This window comes from Falco naumanni, chromosome 8 (genome assembly GCF_017639655.2).
Source record: "Falco naumanni isolate bFalNau1 chromosome 8, bFalNau1.pat, whole genome shotgun sequence".
NCBI lineage: Eukaryota > Metazoa > Chordata > Aves > Falconiformes > Falconidae > Falco > Falco naumanni.
The window spans coordinates 35,223,545-35,249,430 of record NC_054061.1 but is presented as its reverse complement, the minus strand read 5'-3'; the positions used below and the strand labels follow the sequence as shown (position 1 = coordinate 35,249,430).

At 42.1% G+C, this 25,886-nt stretch overlaps 1 protein-coding gene across 17 annotated transcripts in view; it reads right to left on the bottom strand.

The window, feature by feature from the left end:
* CLASP1 (cytoplasmic linker associated protein 1) overlaps positions 1 to 25,886 on the bottom strand; it is a 185,075-nt gene that overhangs the window by 80,431 nt on the left and 78,758 nt on the right. For 16 of the 17 annotated variants that reach the window (XM_040602652.1, XM_040602653.1, XM_040602659.1 and 13 more), the window contains 11 exons: positions 16,266 to 16,418; positions 15,256 to 15,329; positions 14,354 to 14,446; positions 12,863 to 13,008; positions 11,973 to 12,108; positions 11,171 to 11,241; positions 10,139 to 10,198; positions 9,294 to 9,371; positions 6,633 to 6,800; positions 5,781 to 5,830; positions 4,462 to 4,632 (listed from right to left, as the gene is read on the bottom strand). In XM_040602652.1, coding sequence (XP_040458586.1) covers positions 4,462 to 4,632; positions 5,781 to 5,830; positions 6,633 to 6,800; positions 9,294 to 9,371; positions 10,139 to 10,198; positions 11,171 to 11,241; positions 11,973 to 12,108; positions 12,863 to 13,008; positions 14,354 to 14,446; positions 15,256 to 15,329; positions 16,266 to 16,418 — 1,200 coding nt within the window. The remainder of the gene's footprint in view (positions 1 to 4,461; positions 4,633 to 5,780; positions 5,831 to 6,632; positions 6,801 to 9,293; positions 9,372 to 10,138; positions 10,199 to 11,170; positions 11,242 to 11,972; positions 12,109 to 12,862; positions 13,009 to 14,353; positions 14,447 to 15,255; positions 15,330 to 16,265; positions 16,419 to 25,886) is intronic. The other variant, XM_040602654.1, reaches the window with a different exon arrangement.

Here is a 25,886-nt window from a genome sequence, read left to right as displayed (position 1 = left end):
TCTGTACTGAAAGTCAGCATTATGCACCTTTTTAAAATATTCTTTGAAAAGCTGTTTCATGATAAAACAAGCCAAAAAATTTCTATCGTTTTCTTTTAATCAGGCATAACAAATGTGGCACAACTGCTACCTGTATAGCACTAGCTGTACAGTCCCAATCAAGACTATAAAGGCTTAGATCTTACAAACTTTCTGCCTGCAAAGCTACACGAAGGGTCTGGGCAATCAAGACATAACTGTGCACTGCATGAAGACATGTCCTCGCAGCACAGAGGCAGCAGAAGACCTGCACAGATTTAAACGCTATATAGACTCACCCTACCTTTCCATAAGGAAGTGCATTTCCACAGCGTCTGTCAATTGGGATGATGCTACTTAAAACCAAAGGACTGATGCTCGGCTTTTAACTTGTATTCTTGCCACTGGCATAACCTGCTCTATCCTGCTCCTCTTTTGAGATATCTGGCTCAAAAACAAAACACTGAGGAGAACTGAGGGCAAAGCAGAAGGGAACTGCCAAGTTTGCACAATGCTGGCTCCCAGCTGAGGGGAAGGTGCAGAACTTCCACACTGTAGCTACAGAAAGCCTTGATGGGAACCAGACTGCAGATTTAGCATCAAGCCGAACCACAAAAAAAACCCACAGTGATTTGCTCTTAAATTACTTACTGGTGACCTGCAAAAAAAAAAAAAAAAAACACCAAACAAAAACAAAAAACAGGGGCACAAGCGTGGATGGAATTTCTGCTTTTATGTTCCAAGAGTGTCTCTTGCACACACAGGTATTTTCAGAGCAAGGGGATATTTTTTGTCTTCCTCTGCCCCCGCCCCCTTAATTTTTACAGTTTTGTCAAGAATATAAAGTTTCTCGTTCCCCATAGTTCCTGACAACTTAGGTCTTCTGCCAACTCTCTGATGTTGCCATTCTCAAACCCATCTGCAGGACACACTCAATCCTGAACAAAGGCTGGTTCTCCCTCAGCTGTCTCCAAGGAAAATGAAGAGTTTCAAATAGTGATTAAACTTGTCCTTCAAGTGCGCTGGCTATAGTGTGTCATGTTATTGTAATTCTCCCTGATCCTCACTCTCCCCCCGCAAAAAGAGAATCCTACAGCAAAACAGAGATCTGGTATTTAACACTAAGGGGATGACAAACCATTTCTGAAAGTTCATCTCATAATCTTTCCCCTCAAGCAACTTGCTGGCTTCTACTACAGATTTTTACCAAATCTAATCTGCTTCCAATGTAGCTGAATTGAAAAAACCTAACCACATAAAAACCCTCACCCTTTTGCGTTATGACAATAAAGTACTGAGTAAACCAAAAATAAAGGTATTCCAGAGGACAGATGTTGTAACAAGCCTCCACAAATATTATTACAGTCTACGAGAGGATTGAGAGCTGCATTGGGTATTTCATAAATTAACAATAAGCATTCAACATTTCAAAGCTAGGTCAAAAATGGAAAGGTTTGAGAACTGGGAAAAAAGGGAGAAAAAAGAAGAAAGAAAAAAGAGGAAAAAGAAAAAAATGAATAAAAAGAAGTATCAGCATTAGAACAATTTAGGACTTTCACCTAATTCATTATTGAATTAGAAATACAGGTGTTCAGACCAACTTCATATTGCTTATCACTGACAGATCACAAAGCACAAACACTTGCCCACGATGCAAAGCCAGGTCACCCCTCAACACTAAGATTAAGTACTAATCCCAAAAACAGTAGAGACCTTTCCCTCTAAATAATAGATCAATCCATCAACAACAGTAAGGAAAAACCACACACAGCACAAGAGCACAGTGCCACTTCTCAGACCACCACACCCAAATACAAGCAGCCATCAAGGATACAAGCACAGGCCCACAAGACAGTAATAGATCCCTTGAAAAGAGACTTGCATCAGGAAAAAATGGGTTTGTTGGGGGTGTGTGGTGTCCTCATTCTGTGTAGAAGACATTCTTGTTTTCAACTCCTGTCTACCTCAGAAAAAGTGATTTCCCAGGGATCTGTTTTGCTTGAGAAATAAGAAATAAAGAACAAGCTTTGACAACAAGCCAGAGGAACAGACTGGGGGCCCCCCCCAAACTAGCAGGCTTGGTGTTCTTGAAAAAAAAAGCCTTTCCTCCAGCTGTCTTAGATGTAAGCCATCTCACTCAGACAGTTAACAACAAAAAGAGAGCGCTCAGGTTTAAAGATCTTGACTAAATATTCCTTCCCTAGAGATCATTGTTTACTGTCCTCATTTTTCTGCCATGTGATCATCTCAATTCAATTCTCTTGCTGCCCAGTCTCTTCCCGAAAGCATTTGGCAGTTGCGACCTGAGCTTTGGATGGAAAAACACAGCAAACCTTTACACACCATGGAGCAAGAAAACACAAGCCCTGTGTTGGTTTTTTTTGTTTGGTTTGGTGTTTTTTTTTCGTTTGGGTGGGGTTTTTTTTGTTTTTGGTTTTTTTTTTAATCTGTGTGCAGGTCACTTTCAACCAAAAGCAGTGCTTTAAATACAGAAATTCACATATAACTTTGTGATCAGAAGTCAAGTCATAAAAGCAGACTAGTGCCTATTAGCAGGGAGGATCTTGAAGAGAAAGTGAAGAATACCCCATGGCATCAAAATGAGCAGGACAACCATGCAACACTTCATGCAGGTCACCAGTGAACATGGATGAGAGCCAGATAACACTTTGAGAACAGAGACCAGGTAGGGTAGTACGACTGTGGACACACCTCAGTTACACAGAGAGACTGCTTACCCTCGGTTTTAGTGGTAGTACCATCTTTAGGCGAATTAAAAAAAAAATAAGGAAAGGGTTAATAGGGAAAATCAGTAACATGAACAGAAGTGGGCACTATATATTAGCTACAGAAATATGTGAAGAAAATTAACACAATTAAAGAAATTAAAGAAAAGTTTGAGCAGCAAATCAAAGCTCGATACATCTGAAGAACACACTTGCAGGTTTTCCCTCCTGCAATAACCAACCTTTGCCAAACTCCTTTTTTGCTGTTTGCCTCACCGTTTCCTCTGCCGGCGACAAATGTCCCTACTAGCTCAGAAGGACGCATACTCCTTCAGGAGCAGCCACGTTTGCATCACTTAAGAGTGCATTAGCTCCTTCTCTCCTACAGTTCATTTTAAGGGCAAGAGTAATACTGTATTCAGTTCCCTGACTTCAAGGACAAAGCCTGCTTTGGTAGATGCTTCCCCCACTCTTCTGTTCTTCCTCACGACACAAGATTGTTTAAAAGCAGTTTTGCAACTGAAGCCAGCACACAGCACGACTAAAAAAAATGTTGCAGCTGTAAGCTCAGAAGCACACTACTATGTGATCAACTTCACATTCTGCATTACATTTTCACTGCAATGTACCCAAATCTTGAACCCAAGCATGAACAATTGAAATCAGAGTAAGAATTCGACTCCTGAACCAAATACAACCAACAAATTTAAGCCAAGGTAAAGTGTTCCAGGTACGAGAGAAACCTGCCTACAAAAGGAATCCATAGAAACCATCCCTATCTAATTCACGAAGCATATTTCATCAAAGACCAAATGCCCTACATTAAGGAGAAGCAACTTCTTATGTGACTTAGTGCTAAGACAATTCTCACAGCTTAAATCAAGATCACCAATTTCTGATTTTTCTCCCTCTTTTAAAGGTAAGTCAATGAAAAGTCTGGAATCAGATTAGTATGAAACCACCAGAATGAAAAACTATCTCAGATGACCAGCTCTACTCGTAACAGTAGAGGTGTTTTGAAGCTCTGCAAATACGGTGTCAGTCACCGCCTTGCATGTCCTCCTCCATGCCTCCTTCAACGGCGTCTCCACGAGAGAAAGATCAAATGCAAACTTTGTTGTAAGAAACCCTGAGACACATGAAATTGATGTTAAGACGCTTTGAGAGAACAACGTGATATGTAGTTAAAATCTAAAAAGAGTCAGCATGAGGAACAGATACCTATATCCTCTGCGGTGAAACAGGACTGCCGATTTCTCCTCTTTGCTTCTACATCTTTCGCTTTTGTAAACCAGAAAGTGATCATACTCAACTAAGATGTACTATTCAGAGTATAAAACAATTAATGGAAAACCAGTTTCAGGAAAGGAGGGAAGGAAGAGAAGGAAAAAAGAGAGTGGGACATGTCAAAAGGAATTGAGCAGTATTTTCCTCAGAAATGTCCCAGAATCACAGTAAGATCCGCTTTTCCCCAGAAAGAAGAGTGAGACGCAGACTATTATACAATTCAGAAACTAAGAAGCTTCAAGTCAAGTTCTGTTGCAAACTTTTTCCTTAATCCCAAAGGGCAAGGGATCACACACTGATCCTGGAGAGCTGGTAACTACCTCGGAGATATGTTCTTCTAGTTAAGAGTTTAACATCCAAATAAAACTACGAGGCACTTTCTGCTAGTAAAGAAAGCTAACTGCAAGAGTAGAAGAACATGTAGATTTACCTAGTGATGCGTATGAGCCTGGGGGCAAGGCTGCAGCAGAACTGAAGGGAGTGGATGCTCCAGAAGACGTCACTTTTGACTTGGCACTAGCTGCTGCATTCACATCGACGTCACTGCGGGATCGCTGCAGAGATCCTGGTGTTGACACAGATTTTGTACTTACTGTAGATGCTGCAGATGGGAGTGGGAGATCCAGAATAAAGAAGATTAATTTTTTGAGCTGTGTGCTTCAAAGAGCCTGACAAGCAGTTTAATGTACTATTTTTAATGCTCCCTGCTGGCACTGAATTACCTCAACTAAGAATGCTTTATCAGGGCAATGTGGGCTTCCCCACACTGCCTGCAAAGATATTTCAATGCTGACCTGATGCTACCTCCAAGAACTTTATGAGAGACTAAATGCTGAAAGCAAAAAGGCTGCCAGGCCAGTAATAAAGAAATTTCTAACAGAACCTAGATGGGAAAGTTCAGCCACAGTAGCCATCACCAGCTTGTGAGTCGTTGGCCAAAACAGACCTGCAGGTCCTTCAGTCCAGGTTCTACTAACTTCCTTCCCAACACCTCATCTTCTCATGAGGCCTGCTGTTCCCATCACTTGTTGATGCTTACCCTCTTAAGCATGAAGCTTGATTATTCAGCTGCAAGCAAACATGCATTTGTGTGCACAATCAAGTAGGTGACACAACAATATCTCCTTGAATCCAAGGTCTCAGTAGGGTGTACTGTATACACAAACCAGCCACAATCCGATCTTGGTCAGGTGTAGAAGGCAGCACATCTTCTACCAACAAAGTTTTGCCTATTACATTTTGTATTAAAATATATTATTATTGTATGCATTTACTTAGGACAGGAAAGCTGCACCTAAATATTCCATCTGACAGTAAAAACATTAGCAATGAGATGGAATGTAGCACTGTAGGACTTGTGTGCAGACAAACCACAGAGAATAAATGACAGAAAACTTTAAAGCGGAATGCACCATTAGACTATGTAGCTGTACACCTTAGCATCAGCAGTAGCTTGTTCCATCTGTTGCACAGCTTAACATACCTTGGCCACAATTTCTGAGGCTTTTTAGCCTTCCCTTCTGGTGCAAGCAGTAACAGATTTCCTAACTTTCAAAAGCATCGTTGTTATCAGCAGTTGATGCACAGGATGTAGTATACAGCTCAAAACTAATTAAAAATTTTACAAAGTTGCCATGTTAAGGAGCAGTAAACAGCGATCAAAGCTCTTTGATATCATAGTGTCTGAAATTCTAATACATCACACTTCCTCAGCAACACCTGAGCACATTTTTCAGCTACTATTCTCACCTCTAGATGTAGTGCTTCCAGTAGGACTTCTTTTGGCAGACAATGGACGGCTAGAAATCAAAGTAAGTATTTATTAAACAAAACTAGTATTTCATAGTCATCAGTAACAGTGCTACTCCATTCCCTCAGTATACATGTGAGTTAAAAGGAAGTTATTTACATACAGAAATAGACTAACAAAGCTTATTATTTAAGAATAAATACAGCACAGCCATCAAAGTACTTACAAAAGCACTAAAAAAAATACTGGTAGGCACATTACTTGAGTAAGAAGATATTTTTAAGAATGCTTTCTGTAGATTTAGAAAGTAACACCAATAAGTTATGGATATTTTTCATATACATCTTACACTTAGGCTTCAAATCTCTGTTATTTAAGTTGACTATATCCCTAAGAGAAGCTAAAATAAATACATTCAACAGAAGACTTACATATTGATTTTGCAGTTACAACTCAAATTTAGGTTTTTATGGGGGTTTTTTCCCCTCTTATATGGAAAGAGGCAGACTTACACCTCTAAGATTAATGCTAAACACAGAATTTCAATCCAAGCATTGTTTTAAGCACACCTAGAAGGAATGACTAGTAGTATCTACCAAGCACAAAAAGCTCCCTAGGAAATTATTTATGGAGTCAAGATAATTATTATTATTTTAAAAGCCCGTAACGGGTTTTGCTGCCCTTTTATTTTAATACAATGTTAGCTAAATACAAAAAAATAATTTTGGAGTAACCAAGTACTTAAGCCAAACGATGACTGATGAGACAAAACGGTGTGATGGCTCCCTCCAGTTCAACGGAGCTACCTGCAGTTGTTTGAATCGAGAGGTAGTGACACAGGAGGAACTTACTTGAGACTCTCCTGGGAGCTGGAGGAGGAGCGATCCGACTGTGGCAAGGACACGATGCTGTCAGAGTTCTTCAAATGCGACTGCAGGGCCTTCTGGTAAGAAGACTCTAAGGTGTGGTACAAATGCTCTGCCTCTCGGCTGAAGTGACTGTGGAAACCCCAGTAACACCTGGAAACAAGGCACAACACTGTCAGCGTTTCCTTGTCATTTTTTAGCAGGCAGCAGAGCACAGGTACAGTCAGAGCCCATTTCACTACTGACATTAGTGGGCTTGTTGGCCCAGTCACTTCAGTCATCTACTGCCCCTATGACTGACGTACATCACTTTCTTCAACCCACTGTATTACTCAAACAACCGCACAAAAGACAAACCAAAAATAAGAGAGGAACGCACCATTTGGTGTGCTGTAAAAACTCAAGTAGCTTACAAAGCTTTATTTCAGAAGAAACCCTCATCCCTCTGGCTGTCTACCACACACGGGAGACAGCAGAACCACTAAGCTGACACTAGTTTGAGACCAGGTGCTCAACAGCTACTTCAAAACCATACCAAAAGCAGAAAACACATGCATGGGCCCGATTCAGGAAAGCATCGGGTGGTGCTGTTTTCTTCCTTAAGGTTAACAAACAGCTCTCCTACAATGCTGCAGAGACAAATCCATACTGAGCTGAGACTGTTGACTGTTTTGGGGAAGAAGTAACAAGGAAAAGGAAAGGGATGCTCCTCTGGACTTCCGATCAGTGCCATGCTGAAAATAAAAGAGCATTTTAAAATGACGGAAGAATTCCTCCCTGGCCCAAATCTCCTGGCTGATGGCTAACACCATTCACTCTCATCACAAAGACGATGAAGACTCTCAGCACTTTTCAGCGGGCAACTAATGGGTAGTTTAAGAGTAAGACTGTTAGCTCAAATGAATCAGGAATTGTTTGTATGTGACAGCCAGTCCTCAGAGCCTCAGAAGTCACATGCATTCTCACATCATTAGAGGTAAACAACTTTCTGTCTCAATCAGCCACGCTGCTAATTAAGAAACATGGGAAGACAGAATTAAGCATGCTCTCTTAAGTCTCATGGCCATTCTCCTTGCTGTCTGTTTCAGCTTAAGCAGTCACCTGCCGTGAAGCCTCAGTGCCTACCGTATATTTCAGTGATGGGCACGTTCCCTTTCAAAAGAAACAGTCCTACTGTGAAACACCTCTGCTTATAACACAGCATTTAGATTAATAAAATTTATTTTTGATTGACTTCATGTTTTACAACATCCTTTTTCTGAAGAAAAATGTTCCTGTAGCACTCTATTCATAACAGCATGATCCTAATAGTGTACTACCATAAGCAGAATCACATTAATGGAAATGCAAGAGATGCTCAACAGAAGAAAATGAATTGCAAATATTTTTCCTTTAATTTTCCTATAGATATACACAAAGATATTATTCATGTGCCATAAAATATTTTCTTAATTTAGGACACTATTTAGCAGCGTACTAGCATGAGAACTTTTATTTCAAGAGTCATCAATAACAATAGAATAAATTATTTCTATTGTAGGTTGGAAGGGACCTACAACTATCCCCTAGTCAACTGCCTGACCACTTCAGGCCCAACCAACAGTTAAAGTTTGTCTTTCGGGGCATTGTCCTCGAACACCAAGAGGCTTGGGGCATCGACCACCCCTCTGGGAAGCCTGTGCCTGTGTCTGACCACCCTTTCTAATGCCCAGATTAACCCTCCCCTGGCTCAGCTTTGAACCATTTCCCCGTGTCCTGTCCCTGGATCCCAGGCAGGAGAGATCAGCGTCTCCCTCCCCACCTCCCCTCCGCAGGGAGCTGCAGAGAGCCGTGAGGCCGCCCCTCGGCCGCCTTTTCTCCAAACGAGACAGACCCGGAGCCCTCAGCCGCTCCTCGCAGGACATGTCCTCCAGCCCTGGCACCGGCTTGGCTGCCCTTGTCTGGATGCATTTAGGGACCTTCACATCCTCTTACACGGTGGGGCCCAGCACCGCACACAGCACCCAGGGGAGGAGCGGGGTAACCACCTCTGGCGAGCAGCTGCCTGTGCCGCATTTGATGCGCCGCCGGCTGCCAGGGCACGGTGACAGCTCAGACTGACCCCTTGCCAGCCGTCACCCCCAGGCCCCTTTCTGCAAGGCTGCTCTCCAGCCACTCCTCTCCCAGTTTATACTTGTGCCTGGCAATTCTCCATCCTAGGTCTTGCGTACAGGCCAAAAAGAAAAGAAAAACTTAGTAGAAAATAACAGTATTTTTGTACTAAACAGAAGAAACATCAGTTAACTGCAAGCAATTCAAACATCAAAAAGACAAACAAGGTAACTAGTTCTCAACTGTAGACTCTTGAACAACTCAGGTAAGCATTTTACCTCCTCAGACAAAAAGATCATAAAATATTACAAGAACAAAGTGAAATAAGCACCGTTAGAAGATGTGATACATATATAACTCAGCCCCACGTGATCACCTCATCTGACATCTGCTGAAGTACACATTCTGACTGAAGCCAAGGGAAAGCTGGCATCAGCTACCAGGAGAATGTAACTTGTCTGGACTTCAGTCTCCAACACTAATACCACTGACTTGCAACACAACAGGGGCAAAGAAGGGGAGGAAGAAAAGACACCAACAACAGCTTCTACTTACTTTCTCGCCTCTATCCTGGCTTCAGAGTCTGCATCATGAATTCCCTTCTTTATCGTTTCAGCTAACACTGATATGTGTCTGAAATAAGAACAAAAACATTATCCAGCAGTGCAGAAAGATGCGTCACACTTATAAACAAATGACTAATTTGATTTTGCCTTGGTCTCTTAAGAACAAATACTTCATTACACCCTCCCATTGCCATGTAAGATCCTTTGGAGCCTTTATTTATTTAGTCTTACAAGTCAGTTTTATTTCACCCACACATGGCTGACTAGGAAAAGACAAGCAGCATTCTTTGTAGGTCAGTCTTTAGTTAGCTATTGAAACTGCCTGCGTGCAAAAACACTCTCTTAACCCTTAAATAGTCTTGCACAGTCTAGGGCTAAGGAAATGGTGTCCCAGTCTCTTCTCCCACAATTACTTTTGCTGTTCACTAGTTTGAAGTACTGAAGCGTCAGAAGCTCCTGACAGATGTGTAGTAGCCTTCAACTCATCATCGCACTTGAGGGTGCAAAATGAAAAAAATAAACAAGAGAAAAGACACACACAAAAAACCCCAAACAAAAAAACAACAACAAAACCCCCAGAAACTACTGAGCTCAGCAATTCACTCAGCCAGGTTTCCCAAGGCTGGCATAGAGGACAGTCCCACTGAGCTCTGACTGGCCACACTACCAAGACTAATGGTGTGTGCACACATACGTACATGTTTTTTTTGGGGGCAGAAATACCTCTACTAGAGTTAACTGATATAATCTCACCTCCTAGATTATCCTTTCTCCAGAATTAACCTCCCCAGACTTAAGCAGGAGAGAAATAAGTGACTTGTTTTCAGAACTTACCTTTCTAGGGAGTGTGTTTGCCACTCCTGCAACAGCAAGTCTAAAAATTCAAAACAGCGCCTGAGAGAAGGAAGAGAAGAAACTCTGAGTTCTCAGAGTTAACAGAGGCACAGTGACTTTGACATGCCTGCCTCTAAACAACAGCCATCTTTTATTACAAAGGTTTTTGGGACATTCAATTCAGTAATGACAGAATAATAAAACCACCAGCATCTCTACAAACACCCTCAATAAACAGCCTGAAGTAGTAACTGGAGGCAGCTCGCTACAGAGAAGTCTGAAGAGAGGGTCTGACATAAAACCACCCAGGGAGACCCCTTTTCCATTAAACAGGATACAGCCCAGAAGATCCATGCTAAGGATATTCTGTACCTGTAAGTTCAGGGTTCACACGGAAACCTCACATTCAGCTTCATGTGGAGACCTTTTCAACTTTAACCTCCCCTCCTCATTTCAAGAAACTACAGCACAAGTGTGCTGTTATTTGTTCAAGGCTTGTCAGCAAAATCAGCAACCACAAAGCCCTTCTTTTTGTCTAACTAGAACTAGCTGATCTGCATGGACCAAGCAAGAACCTCCCAGTGAGGTACTGGACTGAAGTACGACTAGATTTGAAGTGCAGAGAGGACCATTCGCACACCCAGCCTAACTTCCAGGTGATGCTACCACAGAACACTACTTCTGCTGACTGGCTCAAAGAAAGCATGTCACTACAACAGCTAGTAGTGGGGAATCAGAACGTGTCTGTAAAGAAGCCAAAATCATATGATGTTATAATGGCATGTAAGCACAAAGATAAGTTTAAGAAACATTTCTCTCCGTGGAAAAGTGCCTTTTCTTCTCTGCAGTGCTGCAGCTTATACAAGATAGCTGACTTGGAATTTGATCCCAACTCATGGGGGAGATGCACTATTTAGCAAGTGTGTTACACCAACCCTCTCCGTGAATAAAAACGAATACATGAATGTTATCAGAAAGTACACGTGACCCTGCTTAGTGGTAAAAGAAAGTAAATTCAAACTAGATGCTCACCTTCTAACTGCAACAGACTTGGATGTACAATTACTGGTTATGATGGGTATTAATCGAGGGATGTGCGTATGCTAGAAGAAAACAAACAACAAAAACAGGAAGAAATCTTTACACCATGGTGCCATGGAGTGAAAGGCCATCTCTTTCAGCCACCTAAGCCCAGTATGTAGATACTTATTTTTGTTCAATTCTTAAAAATAGAACTGCTAAATAAAGGAACACTAGCAGATACGGACAGATATTTTTATTATTAAAAATATTTTGTATTTTATCTGTTAAATTATCTTCAACAGATATTTCATTTTCTTCTATAATAGCAGGCTCCAGTGGGTCAAGGAGCTGAAGTCACTGCAAGAGGATCTAAACTGTCAGTGGTGACAATTTCAGAGATATCAGGCTATCTACAGCTTCCCCACTGAATCACTAGACAGAAGACATTTCTGTGACCTAATGGATTTAGGAAACGTGCACTGTCTGTGAGGCAATTTAGAGCATAATTAAGAGGATGAGTCTGTCCTGCAAGGCAGTTTTAAAACCCATTCAAAGAAAAAAGTTTGCTCAGCTCTTAAAGAGATGGAAATATCTTACTCTGCAAAGAAACTTTTTTCCTTCTGTTTTGGCAGGGCTTAACTATCATGTTCTGCACAAGGTTGAGTGACATCTGAAACAGCCCAGCCCAACACAAAGCAGAAAAGTAGATCAGGCACTAAAACTGATTATCATTGTAGCAACATTCACACTTCCTCAGAAATACCACAGTATTTGGAAATTATAACATACTTCTTTATTGATGTATACTTACTCGAATTATTAATCTAACTGCTACAACACCAGAAGTGGCCATGACTTTGGCACTATTCGGAATTAGATTAAAAATTGTTGGCATGATGGCTTCTGCCCCGTGGTCAAACTTGTTTCCCAGAACTGATGACAAATGTCTGAAAAAAAGAATGAAGTCATGCTGGTAATTGTGCTGAGGATTAAGTATGTCAGACTTCTTCAGAACATCTGACATAAGCACATCTGACATCTCCATCTTCACAACTGTCACCTCCTCTCCAACTCCAAAGGACAGAGAGCACCATGTTTCAAAAAAACCAGTTCCTTTGCTTTCATCTCAAACTTGTGTTCTATATTCATCTGAAGTCTGAGAAACAGTAAGTTCAGCACAAAATGAAGTAACTAGCACAGCTAAAAATTTATTATCAAATGGGATCACGCTCAAAGAACATGTTTTTCTGAAGTTGTTAGTTCGTATTACAGTTTCTCTGAAACTGTCTACTTTGCCTTAATATGCATAAATTTCAAAAAACTGTTAGCAGCACCCTTTTTCTTGAAGCGTTTCAGAGAGGATAACCACCAAAAATAAGAACTAGCTCAATCTAAACCAGATCAAAACATACATTTTCAGCTTTATTGTTTAATCCTTCCCCACTCAGTGCATGAATGCATGGCTTGCTCATTCATTCAGCATATCTCAAACCAGCATTGTTTTAAACTCAGGAACACACTTCGGCAGAACTACAATTATTGGTCTACGTGAATGTGGTTTAAACAGCTGTAGCAAAATCATGTTCTACCTATAACTATGTAATACTTACTAGCAGCACGTTACACCCTAAATGTGTTTTACCCAGTGTCTGTTCCTTTTTTCTACAGCACATCTCAAACATATTAAGAAAATAAACTTACCCCAATGTGATACAAGCCTCTCGTACTACTTGAGACCGCAGGTCTTTAGCAGATAATTTAAATGCTCCATCCAAAAGTCTTAAGTGTTGGAAGAAGTTATCATATTCTGCAGCTCCAGCCAAAAGTAAGGAGCGGATCTTTTTCAACTGTTAGCACCAGAAGAGAAAGCAGTGACTGTTAATGAGCAATAGATATAAGGACAATTATGTTCAGCGCTGATACAAGGTTTCCAGGGTCCTTGTACAATTGTTCCTCAACATGCGTTAAGGAACTGTGTTCACGTCCAAACAATTTTATTATTTCAGGTCTTATATTCAACTCACAGGTTAACATACTAAGTATGACAATAAACAGACTAGGTAACTGTTTTAGAAACCCAAAACCATTGCATACGACTACTTAGACTATATTGTTAATAACCCAAACATCACATTTTAAACCAAAAGATATCTTAAAAGTTCTCCTCTATTCCTGTTAGAAACCACCTGTTAGAAACAACAGCTTCTAAAGCTTAGGTCCTCTCACAACTGACTACTCCATTAAAAAAAAAAATAAAAAAATATTCCTAGGCTTAAAGGGCATGGCTCAAATCTGAGTAACACTGACATATCTAGAATATGTCTATTGAATTCAATAAAATAATTATCTGGCTCTACTAAAAGTAGAACCCTAACTCCAATAAAATGAGAAATTTTCTACTAATATTAATTACAGGGACCACTGTTTCATCCTATATACGTTCTTTTGGACACTTTCACAGGCCCTCATGTATATTGATGCATCTGTACAGTGCCTTGATTTAAGCTCACTGTTACTCAGTACAGCAAACAAAAAAATCTGAAGTAAGCTGAATCAGCACAGTTTGCCACTCAGATCTGTAACACAGGATTTGACAGACATGTCAAAGTTGCTACACCAGTGATGAAAGTCTACTGCGTAGACAAGATCATGTATCTATTTATATCATAAAAACACTGCTCACCTCAATAAATAAAACCAGTCTTTGCATGCATATAACTTCTCTGATTTTCTACTTCCACATTTCCCATAGTCGCATTTGTTTATCCAAAACCTAAATCTGTAAATCCTTTGTGAATTATTTTACACCTCCTTTTGCAAAAGTGTAAGTTCTCTATAAGCAAAGTGACTTTCTGCCTCATAAGGAAGTTTTAAGGTATTCTGAATACCACCTCTGACATTTAAATTTCAGCATCTGCTAGCAAATTTCTAGCTTTACATCTGGTTTTGCTGCATGACTTTCACAGTTCAACCTGATTCTTGTATATCAAATAGCATTTTCTTTCATAGATGTGGTTTAAATTCAGTCTCTTAAGAAAATGTTTCCCTCAAGCTTGGGGGAACATAACAGATGCTCACCACTTGAACTACATTCTAGCCTTACCCTGAGGTTCTCCCAGTACCCTCTTCATGGGATTAAGCTCAATGCAGAAAAACCTCATATTAGAGTTCATACCTAAGTTCACCACTTACCGCAGAAACTCTCTGTTCCCAGTCATGCTTATCATCTGATAGTATCTCTCTTATTTTGTTTATGGATTCCTCAAGATCCCGGCTGGAATAAATCTGCAAATTTAAATACAGAGTAGCACCATAATGCAAGATTTACTCCAAAAAAATCAGACCACTTCCCAACTACATTATGCCCTTTGCTCCTCAATGCTTAAGTATCATGTGCTAGCCTTCGACACGGCTAGATCTGCACAATGCAAAGAATTTACACCCATTTCCTGCAATCAAAAATTACTAAATGACCACAAGATGATTAAAGGATCATCTTTATTTATTTTACTATATTTTCACAACTTTAAGCAGCATTCCTGCAGCTACTAGTGGCTCTATTAGTCCAAGACCTACAGAAGATCATGACATGTGCTGTTCAGCTGTCCCAAAAATAAAGCTCTGGTGAAGGACAGGGGATATGTGACAACTCAGCTATCCAGCCATATCTATCAGCAAACATGCACTGTCCAGTTGTCACACTCACAACAGCAGCAGTCCTGGAACACAAAAGTCACCTTTATCTCTTTCAGTTTCCAGATGGTACAGATGAAATGCAGAGAGGCTTCTGCTGACTTAAGTTTTTCTTCAACCAGACCGCACTGTGCAGCATGCGCATCCAGTTCCAGTTCCATGTCCATTCCTGTGATAGTTCCACCACAACCCTCCCACCCCTATTCCCTCCACCTCTGAGGGATTCACACAAACTGCTGGCAGATACATTTAAAACTAGCCTCCCTCTAACTCGCCTTCCCACTAAGAAATATTTGTCAACACCACAACAAAGCACAATTTGCCAGTGATTAGAACCAGATGATCCTATATCCGTCTTCTGCTTTTTGGTACTGTGTGCTTTAACATGTAATTCTACTTACCTGAACTGTTGGGACATCTTCAAATGCCTTAATGAAGTCTTCCTCATCCACAGCACCTGCTCCCTCTTTGGCTGCTGACATACAAATGAAAAAGCCTTTTCAATCTTTCAGTCTTCTTATCAGCAAGAGAATCAATTAAGAAACCACCAGCTATCAAGGCACTTAATCAGGAGAAAGTTCACTATCCATGCAGCCTCAGAGTGCTGCAGATTTAATGAAAGCAGAGACAGGGAAATTCAATGCCAGGCACAGACTAGACATTCACAGCATCCTTCAACTCCTAGGCACAGAGGGCACATTAGGGAAGTCATTACAGTAGTCACTCAACAGTTAGGGGACACAGTCTGAAAAATGAAAGGGAATATTTAATTATATGAGAGATTTTATTTTAAAGGATTTAATCCTATCTATAATAGATGAAGGTGCAGATCTGACAGGTGCACAAACAGACAAATGATAACGAAGATAAATAGTCTCTGGAATACAGATTGGAGTGTCTGATAGAGGGAACTTTCTCCATTTCTCTAGGTCACATGTAGAATTATTGCTCACATTCAGAATTAATGCTCAGTTTTCTTTCTGCACCTTCATTAACAGCAATGGCCAAAGCTCTTAGAAGAAAGCCAACGCATCAGTTTTAGATTGCATGGGCTGGAGTTTATCATGTAGCTATAAGCATCCTGTTTCAGTCCAGCCAAAAAGCTGCAGCTCTAAAGGCAAAAATGTACAGACTGTAACACTGACATGATTTACTCACAGCCCTCAGTGCACAACTGCACAGATCCAACCTCTGACAAATGCAAAACACATTATAGGGACATGGGGACTGCTTGGAGATCATCCTACTGAATTTCGGTTGCAGCATGCAGACAATTTACACATAATGACTTCACAGGGAAAAAATCTGTTACTGGATCCTGGGGGCCAGTCTGGAAGTCCTTGCAATAAGCTCAAGCATAAACACTATAAATACGTCACATAAAGGTTAATTATATATGCTGTCTGCTTACTTGAAGACTTGGAGCCCAGAGCTGCAGACCCAAGTCTGCGGGTACTCCCCATCCCAACTCTGCGCGAGTTTGCAGGGGCCTTTGAAGATGTAGAGGAGCTAGCTGAGGAAGGTCTGTTTCCATCCACTGAGTCTTCATCATCAAAAATTTTATCTGCCAAAAAAACCACAGTCAGCTGTAAGTCTGATGAAGCAAAAGGATGCCCCAAGGAATATGCCAACGTGGTGGCAAAAGATGCTGCATGTTCAGGTCTGCTCAGCCAGCTCTCATCTCAGCAGTGTCTTCATGCTAGAAATCCGGTTATTCACAATGACCACAAGGCCACTGAACCCGATCCTTTGCTATTGCAGCCACTATGTTATAAACCCTTTCAATGAATGCATTCAGCTAAAAAGAATAAACTTAAAATTTACAACAGAAAGACGCAAGCCACAAATAATACTTGGAGTCTCTACAGTCCGTATCTCTGATGCTTATGTCTCCAAGAGCTATTTTGCCATGGGCTGTAGTGAAACTAAGACCATAAGCAAATCCAGGATCCAAGTGCGGAGAGGATCAGGCAGCACAGGCTGCCCTGTCACACCCCACCAAGTGCCTACACCAGACCGAGAACAAACAGGGTACCCCAAGACAGGCTGCATGCCAAGACCCATGCATTTGATAAGCCACAGACCATTAATCACAGACCTATCCAGAGCTACAAGTCCACTTCAACTTTTTAAATGATCACCAGAGATTCTTTGCAAGGAAATAGAAAAAGTTACCTCAAATTCATAAAACCCCATAAATATAAGATGTATTAAAACTTACTGAACCTTCTGTGTACATCCAAAGGGAACTGCAGCCTCTACCTCCACACATGAACATTAATTAACTTAAAATAAATTACAGTCATTTTGACTCTCAGTGAAGGGCATTCCAATTCCAAAGGAATGCTTATATTGCAGTTTTACACAGATTAAGTAATCCACTTTAAAAACTGGCCTTAGGTTGAAAGGTGACAAAGTGTTTGGCCAGATGACATAGTATTTATGGAGGCCAGGAAGCCACCTCAGCACCCGTTCACTTGGCTTCTCCACGCTAACCCTTCATTCAAGATTTGAGATCTGCTTCATGTCTATTCCTCTCCACCAGCCCAAGGTACACACCCACCCTCCAATGGTTCAGGATCTTTTCCTTTGCAAATTTCACTTGGCAAAAACTCAAGCAGGTGTTTTGACCCATCCCTATTCAGGAAAGCACCTGGGAACATCTGGTGACAAACACAGGCTCCCAGTTAAACACTAACGAGTGAAATTCAATACGGGTTGAGCCTCCTGAGGGTAAGAAAATAAACTGATAACAGTATAGACATATTCTAGGGGAGGCAAAATAATAGAAAGAAAAGCTTGTATTGTCCTCAGCCTAACGGCCTTAAAGAATTTTCCCTATCCGAAGTGGTAATGACTTATTCGCAGTTGGACCCATAAGAACAATCACAGATCATCCAAAACCCTAAAAACTGACATTTCCGATATGCACCCGTGCACGCGATGCCACACTCCCATCACAGCACAACACTGAAAGAGCAGGTAGACACCAGCATCCACCAAGTTCAGAAAGGTGGCCAAGGACATCTCTCCCCTTAATTTTGATGTTCAAGACGTCTTGGAATAGGTGAAAGGGCTAGGAAAAAAAAAGTACCATCTAAAGGGAAGGGGTAACAGAACAACGGTACTTGGATTGTTGTTCAGGCAAAAGCAAACAGGAAAAATGTGAACATACAAACTGTAACATCAAGAAGTGTAAGGTCACACAGCTAAGGAGAAGAACATAAGCCAAACTTCAGATGTGGGGTCTCTGATAGAGTGCCCTAAGGCAGCCATGGAGACCGTGCTACCTCCCTGCTGACACTGGTCTTGTTCTGACATATGTAATTCAAAAATAATTCGAAAAAAGCTCAGGGAAGAATCATGAAAAATATTAAAGGATTGGAAAATATGTTTTTAATTCAATTAAATGAAAATTCACTGCAGAGGACTGTTTAACCTGGCCAGATTCTTAACAAGTTGCTTAATTATATTCTGTGTTAATGCAGCAACTCAAGATTTGTTAACGCAGTTTTTAACTGTGATTAATTAATATTGTTTTTCACCTAATAGAAAAATATACAACAAGGCCACTGGCTGGAGGTTAAAAACAAATTAAATTCTGAATTGCCTTTTTTCCTCCCTTCCCCTCCCCCCCTCCATTTTTTTGCAATAATCACAGGGCTGACTCTCTGTGAGGTTAGGAGGTGTGTCACCCAGAAAATTCTACCACAGGCAGTTCTAAAAAAGCAAGATTGAAATTTTTTTCTCTGGAAGATAGCCTAGTTCAAACAGGAATTATTTCAAAAACATTATCTGGCGAGACTTGCACAGAAGGTCATAGCCAATCAAAATTGACTTTAAAACATATAATCTCTGAAGTCTCTAGGAAGGGGTTTAAGTGATGCAGAAAGATTGGCACAAAAACTTCTGAGCAAAATCTGTCCCAATTGCATTTATTTCAAAAGCTCCTATACAGATATTAAGCAAATGATCATTTACCTCATATTACCAGCTAAGAGAAAAATCGGTCAAAACAAAAGACACGCGATTACTTCAAAACCACATTCATCTGATAATAAAATTCTCCATCAGCTGCATTTCAGGCTATGTAGATGCAGTCTCTAGTTAACTTTCCCTTGTATCTGCATTTTTAAAGCCTCACCCCTGTGAAAGGAGAAAAGGGTGTGGTTTTCCATTTCATATAACAAATAAAAATTCAGAAAAAACATGTATTAAAAGGATCACACTTTTGTAGCATTGTAGCAATTAAATAAACTCATTTTCATTTAAAACAGGCTTTTCTGAGCATTAGCAAAAAACCACAACACTCCAAAACCAACTATTCAACCCACAGTTTTGAACTACATGGAATTTGGATTACAATCACATCTTTGTGTTCATTAAGTCTACAAACTAAGCACTACATATTTATCAAATCAGAATATCCCTTCAACAACCCAAGAGCATTTTCTCATCTGAACAGCACAGAATGACAGCGCCACATTCAGAACTGCACATCAAGTCTTCCAGCAGCACGTGTGCAGGACAGAAAGAGAAACAAAGAACAGAAAGAAACCTGAACATGGGAGGACAGAAAAAAAAAACAAGCTACTAAACACTATCATTAAAAAGCCTTTTTTTTTTCCCCCCTCCTATTTGTTGAGTCCTGTTCACATTAATCATCTGAACTAGGATCATATTTTTTTGCAGCCTATCTGCAAATCACGAGGTGGTAAATTCAGGATGGGTGTAACTCTCATGACTCCAGCAGAGGTGCACTGAAGCGGAATCGGTACCAGGTTCTAATATTAAATAACTACTGATGTTCTCCCATCCCAAGACATACACACATCCCCCAGTGCTCAGTTATAAGGGCCATACAGTACTCTCCATCAAAGACATGCCCTTATAAAAGAGGCCTTTGTCTGCTCACCACTCTGCTGTCTCAAAGAAACAGAGAACACTATTTGCTTTACATTTTTCAATCCCTTTACATTATTTAAGAAGAGAAAAAAAATTGCTTACAAGTACATATCCTTCTGCAAATAAGCTTCCTTAACATTCCTTCATATTTTCCATAGCGTGCCCAGATGTAAGAGTGCTTCACAGAGCGCCGCGGCTTTCAGTCCAGCACATAATCAATCATTGCCCCTCGTATTCATTAAGCATGCTGTCTTCACACGTGGCTTTAAACAGCTATGGCTTCAGACCTCTCTCTGGCTGCAGCTCTGTGAGATTCCCACCAACACCCATTTCAGCCCAGGAAACTTCAGTTCACTTCTAGGAAGGCAATTCCCTGCTAGCAAGGGGAACCCGGGACAAATAATCTGGGATGAAGACGAGCTGAGTCTGCCTGGCTGGGCTGGCTTGCACTAGGAACCAGCCTGACTTTATCCCCTGGGAAGCGCTAACAGGAGCATCTCAACAGCTGTCATCATTTGTCCATGACGAATAAATTTAGTCATTATTCATTTTAAAATGTAACCCCTTCAGCTCTGGGCAAGGTGTAAATGGGGAGAAGAGACTGTACTAGCTGTTCAGGAACCACAGTAAACAAGGGCCAGCGTTTCCCCTGACTGAACCACCAGCCTGGGACCTTTCAAAGCAAAATAAATGGAGCCTCAAACTTCCTTTCCAATGAAAGGAGATTCTTTCTGGCTTTTAACAAACTTTAAGGTATCAGATTCAAATATTTTAAGTTATTTGACTGTAAGCTTTAGGAAAGATAGCTACTCTGTAGCAATTACAGACTGGGGGGAAAAAAGCTTACAATCACGCCTGTTCCTAAAGAGATGCCCAGCCACCATCTGACTCTGCAAGGTGCTGGACTTGCTCTGGCCCTGCTCTGCCCGTTTATCCATGTCCCATCTCCAAGCATCAGTGCAGCTGAAACATGCAAGAAGGGTATCTCTCCCACAAGAATTTCCCTTCCAGGTGCAGATGAAGGTGGATGGCACCAGAGAAACCTGTCCTCCCACCCACCACACGGCCTCCTGCACCAGCAGCAGACACACACACAAAAAAAAGAAGCTGACACACATTTCAGCACATCGAAACCCCGTGCTCAACCCCTACTAGACCGGCAAAGCCCAACTCCCTGAGGACCTGAGAGCCCCCCGTAAAAGCCAAGCACACATACTGTGTGCTGGTGGGCAAACCCACCAACGCCACAGAAAACAGGCTATGTTCCTCCTCACTCCTTTTTGGCCAGACTTAACCCCAGGTGCATTGGTCATTGGTTTTGTGACAGACGCTTGGACACCTCGACTCATGCCCTGCCCCAAGGCCAGCGGCTGGTACCCCCAACTCCAGCCGTGACTCCCGTAGCTCACCAGGCATGGTCCCCTCCTTTCTGCGGGTGTCCCACCAGCCTCCACGCAAGCCAGCTTCAGCCAAGCTTAAATGCTTCTTCCCACTAGCACACACCAAGCCCACACATGGCTTCACTGCAAGCCTGCCTCCCACCTCCAACACAGGCATTGTAGAGGTTTCTCCAGCAAAATGAGTTTACAAACCCACTAAAGGGACATATGTATGCTCCTCAGAAGGATTAAATGTTTAAAAACAAAGGAGTCACAGCCACAAGCAGAAGCATGCAGGCACATTAGGGCTGCTCACTTGGCCATCTCCCACAGCATCCCAGCTGCTCTCTCCTGGGCCCAGCCTCCCTCCCACCCTCCACACCAGGCACAGTGTTCTGAGCCTTGAGAACGCCCCTGTGTGGGCTCAGTGACCCCGGTCAGCCTCCCTGGGGCCACCTGCCACCCCTCTTTCCTCGGCACCAGTTCTCCCAGGCTGAACCAGCCACCAGCTCCAGTGCCAGCCCACCCCTGCTGCCTCCTGGCACTACTCAGTGAATCACCTCATCCTCCTTCACAACTGGCTTTGAGGGGGATTCCCAAAAACCTGACCTGATCTCGGCAAGGGCTCACCGGGACTGAGCCAGCCACAGCAAAGATCGCGTGTGCAAGGATATGCACAACACCAGTATCTTGGCTTCTTTCTCTGATCTCCCATATATTGCCCTATTTAAACCAGAATATGTATAATTGTGGGTGGGAGTTAATCTTCTGAATAAGGTTTCTAGTCTAAATCTAGACAATATATTTATGACCATAATAAATACAATCAGCAATACGACTGCCATTAGCCACAGGCAAGGTGGTACTTAAAGACCCAAGCCAACAATGTCATGCCAGGTAAGTGGACAAATGCTTTTTATTTCAATAATCCTTCCAAAACCCACATGCTCTTCTTTAATCCAAAAGGTTTCAGTTTTCCTTCATTAGCTAGGGAAGGGAGCACTCATCATCTTGGCTGCTACCTCATTGTGTCTAACAACGAGCTAATGAAAACTACTCACAACTTAACAGGTCTTCAACTGCTACCACAAAGGGAAAGAAGATTCCCGAAAGAAGTAACACTTGGAATTTTCTGCTGCAAATACATCGTATTTACACAGGCAGTTGTTCTGGTACACGTCCTGCTCAGTCCCAAGCACACTGCTATGGCAGTTTCAGAGTACTGATGTCTGCCATCCCTCTGTAAGCAGAAAAACAATCCGGCAGCAGTAGCAATAATAAACAAAGCACATTTCTGTCAGTGAAGATTCCAACAATTATTAAATCCATTTCAGTGATCATAAAGTTAACTGAGGAATTGATGTATACATCCTGACCCAACCACATCCAACACCAAACTAGGCAGACACAACCCACACATGAAAAGTAAATTCCAGCTTCTGAGAAAATAAGCAATAGCCCTGGCCACGTTCAAAATCTGCTCTCAAGGACTGGCCTGGTAAGTCAGACAAAATCTTCCTGCAAAAGACTAATCTGAAATTACAGAACTCATGACTGATCCAAGTTATTTTTCTGAGGGATATTATAATTTTCAATCCTGAAATCAGATGGCTCCAGTTTAAGTCCTTTCCATGATGGCTGTGGTGAAGCTTGAGAACAAGAGCCTTAAAGACTTAAAAACAAGGGACAAATAAAAACGATTCAATATTTATGAGCCTGTTTGCTTCAAAACATGGTTTTTAAAACCATAAGGTTGACAATATTAACGTCATCATGTTAAGAAGCCACAGCAAGCACTCCAGTAGCACATGAGCTAGGAACACAGCAGACAAAGTGCTTTTCAGAAGCTTCTGTTCATGAAACTAACACCTGCAAATGGGAATTTTTAGAATTTAGTGAAACTGTCATTTACGCAGTTTTCAGCAATATGAAATTTTCCATTAGCTTTAAGTAGACTTAGAGAAGAGCCAGTACAAAGGTTACACATTCCTACAAGCTTTGTAAAATTAAGCAGCAACAGGAGACAACAAACCAGCTGTGACACTGAGTGAAGGAGCAAGAGCTCAAACAGCCAAAAGAATTCAAACAAGCACCAAAAGCCAAGATAAAGCCATAAAAATAGCTAGGATTTTAGTTTCACTAACTACTTTAATACAGTTCATACAGACACCTCAACAAGAATCAAACACCCATGTGCTGCTGTACAGACACAGCCCTTGCCCCATAATGACAAAAAAAAACAAACCAGCACACAGACACATGCATACAAAGGAAAAAAAAGTGAGGAGAAAGATAAGCATCTGTTTTCCTCAAAGTCATCCATGGAAATACAATACTCCCAAAGCGCCCTTTGCAGCAAGCCACACAGCTTTCCCCCAGACCTCAAGAGCACCAGGAAATCCACAACATACACCTTGGAAAAACACACCCACCAACACGTGTACATAAAATTTCAATTTAAAGAGCAAAACCAGCTTTTTCCCTAGCCTACCCTTACCCCTCCTGTCCCCCCGAGGTCCATCATGCGGCCCCGCAGGGTGCCTGCCCCTGCTCCCAGCCAGGCTGGCTGTACCGCGACACGGCGCGCTCGGAACGCAGCCTTCCACAAACACACCAACTATTTCAAAGTCTATGAAACTCCACAACAGGGTGTTACTTCTGTTTCACTGCTGCAGCTCTCCCTGCTGACTGCACTTGGGGGTGCAGTACCTTTTTTGTTCTGGACTTCTTGAAAATACCTGTTAAATTGCACCGGTTAGAAACAGGCCAGCAGCAGCCCCAAGCACAGGCGTTACTCCCTCCACACAGTGCTCTCCTTAGCGTAATCTTCACAGAGAAAAATACAAAGTACCTCGTATAACCTGAGCCCTAGAGATACCACCAAGCAACGAGAAAGGCTATTTATACAGGATGGACCAGAGGGATCTTCTACAGTCAGCAAGTATCTTTTACCAGAACTACAGGAATCAGTGGCCTATTGCAATACTGGTATAACAGCAGGAAAAGCATTCCTTCATTCCTGAACGGCAGATAAAGCACACTGTTTTCCACTGTAGTATTAATCCTGCGTGCTGCACAGTGCCACCAGTGTTAATGTTTCTCCTCAGCCTTACTGAAATTCTAATATTTAGGCAAATGATAGTAGAAAAGAAAGTGATTCCTTCTGCCTTCGTTCACAGGACAGCAACATTCAATTCTGCAGAAGCACAGACGCCCCTTCAGGCACCACCTTCATATGCAGATGTGGCAGGGATGCTTCAGACTGAAGTGCAAGCACTGAACCTTTCCCCTCCTGGCCCTCACCTCCAGGTTTTAACCAGTTCTCTGCACTTGACACAAAACTCAGGGCAACAGCCTGGACTCCACATGCTTGCAGTAAGCCTCTGCTGTCGGAAATTCAGGCAGCAGGCAAAATGGGCAGAGGCATCATCCAGCTGTGGTCACCCACGCTATACCCACTACCCCAGGCAAAAGCTTCCTTTGCCAGAGCCTATGGTCAGCCTTGCACAGTACTTGCTCTAAAAATGATATAAACGTGATTAAAAGGCACAGCCATTCAACAGCAGTGACAAGTATTTGTTATTATTTTAACGTGTGATTAAACTGAAACAGAGCTGTTGAGGGACATTCTCAAGGGCATAAAAACTTCAGAGCATTGCCAGAATTTGGATTAAGCTCCATTCCTAAACATATGTTTTTTCTAAATCGCTTCCCCCCACCTCCTACTAAAGGTCTGAGCAGTGTTTCAAATATTTCTTGTTTTCTCAGTATTATCTTCAAAACTGGTTTATGTATATTAAAAAACAGACATTTGCAAATGACATAGAAAAACCAGGTATCACATCACATGGCATTAGAAAAAAATATTTCAATTTAGTTGTTCTTGACAGGTTGCTTGAAGCTTAGCTACACTTGAAATTGAGTTCTCTGTATTTCACAGGGTCGGTACCCAGCAATGCTACTTGAAAACAGCCACTGAAGATGCTGCTAAAATGAGCTCCCAGGGAGACAGCTGCTGGCAACAGCTTGGGGTTTATTTGCCAAAACCCGTATGAAAAAGGTACCTGGGGCATGAATAGGGGAAGTTTTGTCTTACCTGAAGTGCCTATACCCTGTATAAATCAAGTGAATTAAGGGGCACATCAGGAATCCAAAGCCTTTAAATGGGCAGATGCTGTCCACCTGCGAAGGGCAGGAGCATGGTGCACAGAGCCATCAGGTGCCACCAGCCCTGCAGCCCAAGGTCAGGTTCCCAGCTATTAGCACCATCTGTTGCCATGACATCACGGGAAGAGGCATCTCTCCAGCCTGGTCCCCACCTGGCACCGCCTGAACAGCTCCCTCTGCCCACCCAGGTAACCACGGCACATGTCGCTCCCCGAGATGCTGACTGCCCTAGCACACATTGCTGTCAAAGGGAAACTGCATTTGATATCGCTGTCACTTACTGCGTCCTGAAGGGCTGCTCATTTTATATACGTGCAGCACACCGAGGTGTAAAGCACTGACAGCCGGCACACGGAGCTGTATGAGGAAGGAAAGTGCATCCTGACATTTTTAGGACAAAGCACTGCCATAAAAACGCAGGTGACACCAGGCTGGGGGGTGTTGATGTGCAGAGGGCAGGAGGCTCTGCAGAGGGATCAGGACAGGCTGGACCGATGGGCCCAGGTCAGTTGTATGAGGTTCAACAGGGCTCAGTGCCGGGTCCTGCCCGTGGGTCACAGCAACCCCCCGCAGCGCTACGG